Source organism: Eleginops maclovinus, chromosome 4, assembly GCF_036324505.1.
Source record: "Eleginops maclovinus isolate JMC-PN-2008 ecotype Puerto Natales chromosome 4, JC_Emac_rtc_rv5, whole genome shotgun sequence".
Classification (NCBI taxonomy): domain Eukaryota; kingdom Metazoa; phylum Chordata; class Actinopteri; order Perciformes; family Eleginopidae; genus Eleginops; species Eleginops maclovinus.
This window is the reverse complement of record NC_086352.1, coordinates 31,526,757-31,536,112: the sequence shown is the minus strand read 5'-3', so window position 1 is coordinate 31,536,112 and position 9,356 is coordinate 31,526,757. Positions and strand designations below refer to the sequence as shown.

General features: G+C 40.0%; 1 protein-coding gene across 2 annotated transcripts in view; it reads right to left on the bottom strand.

Annotated features, from left to right (window-relative positions):
- Nucleotides 1–750: 750 nt before the first annotated feature.
- The window catches only part of mtss1lb (MTSS I-BAR domain containing 2b), a 72,755-nt gene continuing 64,149 nt past the window's right edge, over nt 751–9,356 (bottom strand). For both annotated transcript variants that reach the window (XM_063881702.1, XM_063881703.1), the window contains exon 14: nt 751–9,067. In XM_063881702.1, coding sequence (XP_063737772.1) covers nt 8,205–9,067 — 863 coding nt within the window. In that variant the 3' untranslated portion in view covers nt 751–8,204. The remainder of the gene's footprint in view (nt 9,068–9,356) is intronic.

The window sequence follows — 9,356 nt, the reverse complement described above, 5'->3', positions numbered from 1 at the left end:
AAATTGAAATAAGGTCACCCCCTGTGTTATCTCCAGATGTACTTCCTTGTGTTTGATTGTCAGATCATTTTCCGCTGCTGCCCTTTTCCTGTGTGTTGTCCTTGTGATTAGTTCTGTATATATTTAAGTTCTGTTTTTCAGTCACCATTTGGCAGATCCTTGTTTGTCGAATAATGTAGAGTTCTGTTCCGCTTGTATGCCTTGCTCAGTTTTGTTTTGCCTGGATTAGGCCCACATCTCATCATTTTCTTCAAAGTGGTTCTGTTTCCTGATCTTGGGACTACCCTGATCTGCCTCCATGTGACAGCTCCAGTTGTGAATATTTAATTCTGAAAATGATAGAATTGCTTTAACTGGTGTCTGTTCCCTTGAAGATCAAAATATAATCCATTAAATGTATTCTTGCTAAATGAGTTTTTAATACATAAAGCCATTTATTCCTTTTGTAAACACAGATTTATTCTGATTACTGGGAGTAATATTGAGCCTTATCTTCATTTAGTCTTACATTGAGAACACTGTGTAAACAAGCTTTTTATAGCCACAATAGCTGGTCTAGGTTAATATTCTTGCTTATGAAGTTACAACATAAAGAATCTTTATTGAGAAAGAATCACGCAGTTATAATTACTTTTGGTACAGTTAGCTAAACCCTAGTTTGCTTAAGAACACACACAGAGTAATTCAGTCATGAGAAATCTTGACCTTTGTTTCTTTCTTGATTAATAAAACCCACTTCACACAGCAAAACACAGTTTAAGTACAACTTTTATTAATACTGGAATCATCACAGTGCGTTTTGTTACATTAGCAGTGACTAAAGTTAACAAAAAAAGGTCAATTTTACAAAAAGGAAGACAGAAAAAGAAAACCTTATCATCAGCGACAGAGGCGAAACGACCTTGGAAATCAATTCACAATAAATTAAAGAAGAATGGGGGAGAGAAAGCAGAGAGAAAGACAAAGACCACTGTGTCTGCAGGTCTACGTGGGGGGGTGAAGAGAGGAGCAAAAGATTGGTTTGTACAGAAACATAAAGCAGATGTAGACTGGGCCAAATTGGTATCCTTGGTACAAGATAGCCCTATAGAAAATGATATCAACGTCTCGAGGGTGAGTTGTGGAGAGATTTCATTTGGAGGCTATAGAAGAAGAAGAAGAAGAAGAAGAAGAAGAAGAAGAAGAAGAAGAAGGGACAGAGAGAGAGAGAGAGCAAGCGAGAGACACTACTGAGAACTGACAGAGAGACATTCAGTTCAGTCACTGTGGCACCGGGAGGTCACTGTGGACCCTCTGTTCTGCATGGCTATATGTCAGGAAGTTACAACGTGTTTCATCATGATCCCCCGGAAGACCATGATGGAGCTTTCAAGAATATACCTTAGTCACGTTTGCTTCAGACAACTGTGTGTGTGCTTATTGGTTTGTATGTGTTGGGTTTCTCCAGTTTTAGACAGCAAAAACGATTGGCAGATAGTGTGTGTGAGGTGGGAGGGAGGAACAGTAGGGGTCCGAACCAAGTGTCCTAATGCAACACACATTCATGCATACACACATTCAGTATAACCTGGGCAGATGGCTTAAGGAGTGTGTTGTACTGCAGCAATTGAGGCCTAAGAACCCTTTAATATACTCCCTATGTTGGTAACTTTTAAAGACTTTTAAATTGATTTAGTAAGGTATCATTTTAAATTAAGATTGATATTGGGATTGAAATGCCTATTTAGGTTAAGACAAATGAACAAGTTCTGTCTTTTGCTAAACCTTAACCCTAACCGTAGCTTACTTTAATAAACTATGGTTTTGCCCATGTGCCATTCTTTTCATTACAAATTCAGCTCAATCTCTTCTTTTAATGGTCACTTCAGGGCCAATCTTGTTTGAATCATCCATAAGGAGCCTTTTAGAATATTTGTTTTTATTGTTTATAATCTGAGACAGTGAGTTTCCTGTGTTTTCTTGAAGGAAATCAAATTTGCATTTCAAACCGCAAAATAAGTCTGTTCTCAGCAACATTTCCACAGATTTGCATTTGTGTTCACGCTGCGAGCCAATGTCCACAGTAGAACTCTGCCAATTTCCTATAAATCTGAGTAACCAGGGAAACTCAGGGCGGATGGAAAACAAGTTGACTGGCTGAGAGAAGTTGTCCATATTTGAATATTTATCAGTCTTTTAGATTCTTTTTAATTTGTCTTTTAGTTCCATCTCGTCACGTCTAGCAAAAGACAAGATTTGTAGAATTGTATGTTAAATATGGATTACGAACTAAGCGCACATTCAAAAATAAAGTTGAGATCAGGGGATTCAAAAGCAGAACTTGTGAAATTGCTTCACGAGTTCAGATATACCCTCTTATTTTTTAACATTTACTTTGAAGGATTTGGTGATGTATGGTTTTGAATTAAGACTTTGGAATCACTCCTTTCTTGTGCTAATGTTCCGTGACATTTTAGCTATATGCTGTAATTGTCACTTGTGTCCATTATGGCATGCCGTCAACAAAAAAAGTTGCCTTTTGAATTTTTGCCCCATTCAACATAGATATCAATATAGTTGTGCTGCACACACATACAAAAATCCAACTGCATGTTAAAATACTGCTCCCCCTTGCGTTATGTTTGTTTTAGTGACAGAAGCTCACCAAGAAACCATCAAAGTGTTATCAGCTGCCTGTGATATGGTGCCAAAATGTAAAATGAATTAAAATGTAATCTAGTTAAAATGTTGAGTGTCAGCTGCTTGCCTTGAAGCTAGTCCTGTACAGCAGGGGGCAGTTTACCCAAGCTAATGCTTCTGGCGCTTCTTAATACAACACACCCAGAAACCACATCCATCCACATTTGAACCGTAGCACACATGCATACCCACATACAAACATGGAGAAAGGGGGAAGGACAAGAGTGAATGGGATATAAACAGAGAGAGAAACTGAGCTCATGTTGACTGTGGTGCGAATAAACACTTCATCAGAATGCTGTTTCATTAGCTTTGACATGCTGCGAGGGACAAAGAGTACAGCCGACAGGACTTATCCCAACAAATGTTGTTTTCTAACCTATCAGTCAGACGGCGTCCCTGGGTGTACTGTGCCAGTGGATGGAGGTAAGAAAAGAGAAGGACAATAGAGAGGAAAAGAAAAAGAGGGATACATGGGTGTATAAACGATCTCCGTACATAATCAAGTGTTCAAACAAATTTGATATAGTAATTAGTAGATTTTGTACACCTCCAGGCTTTCAGACAAGGGTGCTGCTGGGTTTTTAACCCTACAATGTCATTATACTCAATATGAAGAGGAATTCACACCAGAAAAGAGGAATTCACACCAGAAAATTACAATTTGTATAACAGTTACAAACCACGTGTTACCTTGAGTTCTTGAAGAAAACTTCTTGCATGCCACCATGTGAACGAAAAATCAAAAAACAATTTTAAGTAAATTGGCGCAGCTTTTAACAAAAGCAAAACTATACCACGATAAAAACTCTTGCACTGTTATCCAAGTTTTGCAGTTGGAAAACGCACCACCCATTCTGGAGTCCTTAGAAGGGGCGAAATGGTTTAGCAAAGAAAAGTTTGTTTTTTTTCCAAACTCAAAGGTAATATGGGGTGATTCATTGATATACAAATGGTCATTTTGTCAGTTAAGTAATCCTTTTTACTGTTGAAGGAATTTGGAGTTACTGGTTTTCGCCTGGATATTTCTTGGCACCTGGCCAAAAATGTGTCCAATAGAAAATGTTTTTGTGTGGATTTAACAAACTAAATATAGAATGGTAATGGTTGGCCAATGAATGTCCACATATATTTTCAACATTTTAACAGATTTTAAATGATGAAATATGTAAAAAATGTGTTTTTACACTGCTAGTTCCTTTTAAACATGATGTACAGTAATTAGGCCTGTGTCGTTTTTGTATACACAGGCGTTGTTTGTGTAGTTTGTTGTATGCACGCATGCCTGCACGCATGTAAATCTGCCAATATGTTTTCACGTCTATTCCTACAGTGGTCTGCTTCATTGTAGCCAGTAGACCTATTTCTACCCACATACACATACAGTCATTTAAATGGGCATATTGACATATCTGTAGCAGAGTAGTGGTTTCGGCTTGATCAGACAGTTAGTTCAGTACACAGTTAATTCAGCAAGTTTAAAAAAAGACATTATTGTTTTAGTTAGATAACGTTTTGTGCTGTTAAATGGGCATTTTAAAGGAAAATAGCAGTGTTGTATACTCATCTCACACTCATCAAATGGCCAGTGTGTTCAATATGACGTTTTGTCATCTCACTCAATGTGAAATCCTGCTCTTATCCTGAGTTGTGATTCATCATTTGGAATTAAGCAGCATGTCTGTTTTGCAGGGAATTATAAACCCTTTAATCAAGCAATGACTAATATAGATAACTGGCAGTGAATTCAATGTGCATTAGAATTAATAAACATAAAGCACATACTCATTCAGACTTGTGGAATTGGCTCTAACAGTGTCCTTGAAAATATAGCGAAGGGTAACCCTATATCATACCATTCAGAGTTGGCAATGTGGTATGGCTTTAAGATGGTGAACCAAAAGAAAACAGTGCTATGTTCCTTTAACATACCCACACTTGAATGTACGTACATGCACACTACTTCTGTATTGCTTTCCTACTGTTTAAACTTCATTCAGTTGTACAAGAACAAAGTCATGTCTTTGCAATGGTTCAAGCAAGTCAAACACATACAGTTAAATGTCCCCCCTACACATTGCAGTACATTCAGCATCCATACATTTATTCATGTACACTTTGACTTCCATTGGCGGTCTTACAGATAAACATTTTCTCTTTTTCTGTAGGGAGGTGATGGAGTCTTAGCCCGCTGCTCTGCCCTTCTACCCTCTCGCCCAGCTGATACAACACACAACCTCCACATGTGACAACACACACACATTGTGTTTAAAAATTGCTAGCATTCTCCTCTCTTACGCTTTAAATTGAATCATCAGTATATTATTTTAAGGGCCACTACTATATTTAAAACAGTTAAAAAATAGGGCATTCAACAGTAATGAGTTTGCCGACTAAACAGGGACACACTCACACTCGGCCCACCCATCCTACATCCACATGTGACACAGCTTAATAGTTTGTGTTACATTTGCAGTGATTTCTTATTCTTTTACATAAATTAAAATTAAGACTAAATATTCAAACAAAACTGCGGAATGAAAAAATTATAATACTGAAACTGAAAATTCAATGTACATTTTTTTAAACAAACCATTCATGCCAAATCTGGGCGCCTTATTCTCATTTACAAGTACAGCACATATTGGATGAACAGGCAGTGAAATGCTCATTCCACTCTTAGTCTCTCCGTCAGATTCTCAAGTCTTATTTAAAACTCCTGTTATTTGTCAGCGAGCATGTCAAACAAGCATCACCTTTTCCTTCACCACATATTCATGTACATAAATAATCCTGTCATGCAGCCGTGTCCTGAGCTGAACTGGGTTATTAGCACTAGGCTAAGCTAAACTGGAGCAGGTACACTTTTGCTGTGTCTCAATTTGTGGACTTCCATATTTTTTTAGTAGTTTGGCAAAACCAAGTGCAGTATGAGTACCTGGTTGTTGTACGTATGACAGTCAAAAAGTTATGTGTGGAACGCTAGACCATTCTTACTCAATGGTCGCTATTTTGGGTATCCAGCCAAATGGCAGTTACCACCAGAATTGCCGATATTGTAGCTGGATATATTTCCTGTTGCAATATACCATTAAAACAAAGGAAAAGATAATGGAATCGTCAATGCTTACAGCTGTTATCTTTGAAACAACACTACACTGTTGAAATTCAAACACTACATAATGAACACAGTGTACTACCTGCCACTAATGGAAGTATCCAAATTGAGACACAGCTTCAGTTAAAGGACATGATTACTAGAACTACATGTACTTTCTGTGACTAAACACATGCTTATCTAAATGTTAACATTTAGCTTAGCATTAGATACACAAACAGGGGATATCCCTCAATTAAATAAACAGTGTTGGGCAAGTTTAATTTTTTGTTAAACTACACATTACTCATCATCAAAAGCGGTGAGTTTTAAATTGATTGTACCTAAAGATAAATCCTATCTTCAACTAAAGGCCTGGCCAAACTCAGAGCTTCTAATTGCTAGCTTTCAGCTAACCACTGCCCAACACTGTGCAACTTACTGTGCATGCTCTCCCTCAAAGTCATTTTTTGTTTCCTATGGTAACCTTATTGCAAATATAATCCTCTGTACGATGTATCAGCTTTGTTGTATGGTGTCCTTATAAATAAAACTTGAGGAGCCAATCTTGGGCAAAAGGCAGCTGCTCAGCTTTTTCATAATGCAAGGAAATACAGTATTTACAGGTAACAATTCATTGCCCACGGCTGCCAATAAATGCATTGGTTAAATGCAGTAAATCAATGTCATTGTATGTGCATTGCTGTGCGCATGTACATGTGTGAAAATGAAGAATAACTAATTGAGTCCTTCATTTCCATTACATTCTTTAATTTCCCTAATCTATCATATGGGCCAACTGTTTTTGTCATATTGGTCAAGTGACCTTTTAAAGCCTGTATCCCAAAGTACTCTCACCTATCTGTTCAGTGTATTTTTTTGCATTATGCGTTGAGTGCAACCACTTAATTCACAATCCACCGTAGCACTATGGCTTGTAGAACCCTGAAGAGCTCTGATGTCCAATCCAATTTTAGATAAATATTTTTGCCCAACTTTCTCATCCCTGCTCTCGTTCGACCAATCACTTCAATTCCACCAGTCTTTATCACTTCCTTTTTGTCCCTCCCTGTCTTCTACAACACATTAAATAATTCCCCTCCCTATCATTGGCAACCATCTCTTTCACTTTCTCTCTCCCTTGCATAAGGTATGACTACAGCAACATTGAGCAGCTATTGTACATACTCTACCACCTATCAAAGTGCTTTACAGTTTATGTGTTTTTCAACATTTTTTAAATCCATTTCCTCCACCAGAAAGAGAAAGCGACAGGGAGAGAGACACACCTAAGTGGTGAGGCATGAATTCACAGTCAACATGTAATTTAGCATTCCTGATGATTGCCTGAATGTGATAAAGGAGAACTCACATTCCTCCATCTATCTTCTTCTTAGAAACAAGAAAATAAAACACATTTATTGCTCCATTTCTGATTTTACATTTTCTCTCTGGTTCTAGAAAATATATATGAATATATCTATACGCCTGGATTACTTCTCGTACAGTTGTAACAAGGTAAATGACGTCACGATATAAACAAGAAAATACACATACAACACACAGGAGAAAAGCCCTGCCCTCATTGGGTAACCAGCTGTCCTGCAGCAGAGCTCTACCCACCCCCCTCTCGCACCCACAAACAATCAATCACATGTGCACACACACTCGCCTTTGCCCACATGCATACAAATGAATGCACCACACACACACACACACACACCAGAGAGGGGAAGGGGGAACTAGCACGGTTCAATGCCAACAGTATTTTTTTAAACACTCTTTTACATTAGGATGAACCAGAGGGGACCTCTGGCCTGTTAGCTCCCCGTGCTAATACCAAAGCTAAAGTTCAGTGGGCTAATAAGTACAGTATGTCGCTGCTGAGATAGCCTGGATTCTAATCCAGCTGGTCACATGGCACTCTGACCCCTCCCCTCTGAATCACCCCCACAGGGACCTCCATCAGCCATTAGTCTTTTATCTAAGAGTAGACAGTCGGGTTGGTTGGAGAAGAGGATGGGGAAAGGTGTGATCGACAAACAAAACCCAGTCATTTCTCTCTTTGCTTTTTTTTTATCGTATCTGTTTTTCGTCCCTGGGTGAAGGTGTAGAGAAGACAAACATGCGTCCAACATACACTAGTTATAGTGGCCTGCTAGGAGCCTGTCAATATTCAGTATTTCACTTGTATTTGTCACCATGAGTTATTATCATTAATGTTATTATCATTATATTATATATCATTTACTCTAATGGTGTCATTAAACTTATTTTTTGTGTATGTTTTTATTCATCTTCTGTTATATTATAGCTTTCCCTACATAGTTAAGTGTTTGTGTATGTACTAAGCTGTTGGGTTACACCACACCAACACCTGACTCCCTATTGGCTGACAAGCATCATCTTCTTCCTGCTTCTCCTCGAATCACAAGATACGTGGTGCCGAGCGATCATTGGATACGGTCTTGCGGAGACGGACCCCTCTCCTGATGGTGGTCAACATGTCACCGGACCCTTCTGCCCCCTCTGTCCCTGTCTCACTATTGGTTGGGCCGGTTGGCTGCAGGGCCGGGTCATCAGGAAGGGCAGGGAAAGGAAACTGCCCTTCTCCAAGGGCATGTGCACTGGCTACTAACTCGCCAATCTTTTCCACTAGGCTGTGCCGATTGGCCGCGATCATCTGATCCTCCTCTGACCCGGCCCCTGGACCTGTTCCCATGGCAATGCCTCCATGCTGCTGGGTGTAGATCTCTAACGCCGCCCCTGATCCCCAGGCGGTATTAGGCAGGCTGAGGCGCTTAGGTGATGCCTTCACATAATCAAGTGCTCCCTGTGCATCCTCGACTCCAGTAAAGAACACACACTCCTCACTGCCCACACGTACAGGCACGCCGCCTGAGTGTGCTCCACCTGCGTACCCAGCAGTTGCGCCAGGTGAATGCGAGTCTCCTGGAACAGTTGGTGTCTTGACAGGCACAATGGGTGGTCGGATTGGAATAGGCCCCGCGCTGGACAGTGTGCGCCTCACGCCCGGTTTTGTAGACGGGGTTCGGCGGATGGTGGCAGTGCCTGGAGTACCTGAACCTCCACCTGCTATAACATGACCCCCAGGACCTAGAACCCCACTGGGTAATCCGGCTGTGCTCGCTGGTCTCTTGGTCTGGATCATCCGGCGGTAGTTCTGAGCGATGTTAGAATGGCGAGGAATGGTGGAGGACTTGTCAAACTCTGTCTGGCCGTCTGCACCTTCAGCATCACCATTCACTGAGTAGCAGTCATAGTCAGAACCTAATGTGGGGGGGAAAGGGAGGAAAAGGAGACAAAAGATTGAGGATCACAAAGAGAAGACCGGAAAGACAATTTATGGTGGTAACATTATTAGATAAGCACATGGATAGCAACTTTATAATGGTATGCTATTTTGATAAAAGATGCCTGAATCTGACAGCAAGCCTTGAGATGTGCAAACATTTAAGAATATTCAATTTAGTCTTGACATAAATTGTCATCTTCCAGCTGCTGTCAAGGAAAGTGTCAAAACTGTCATACTGTGCCAGCTGCTTGAATAATTAAATGG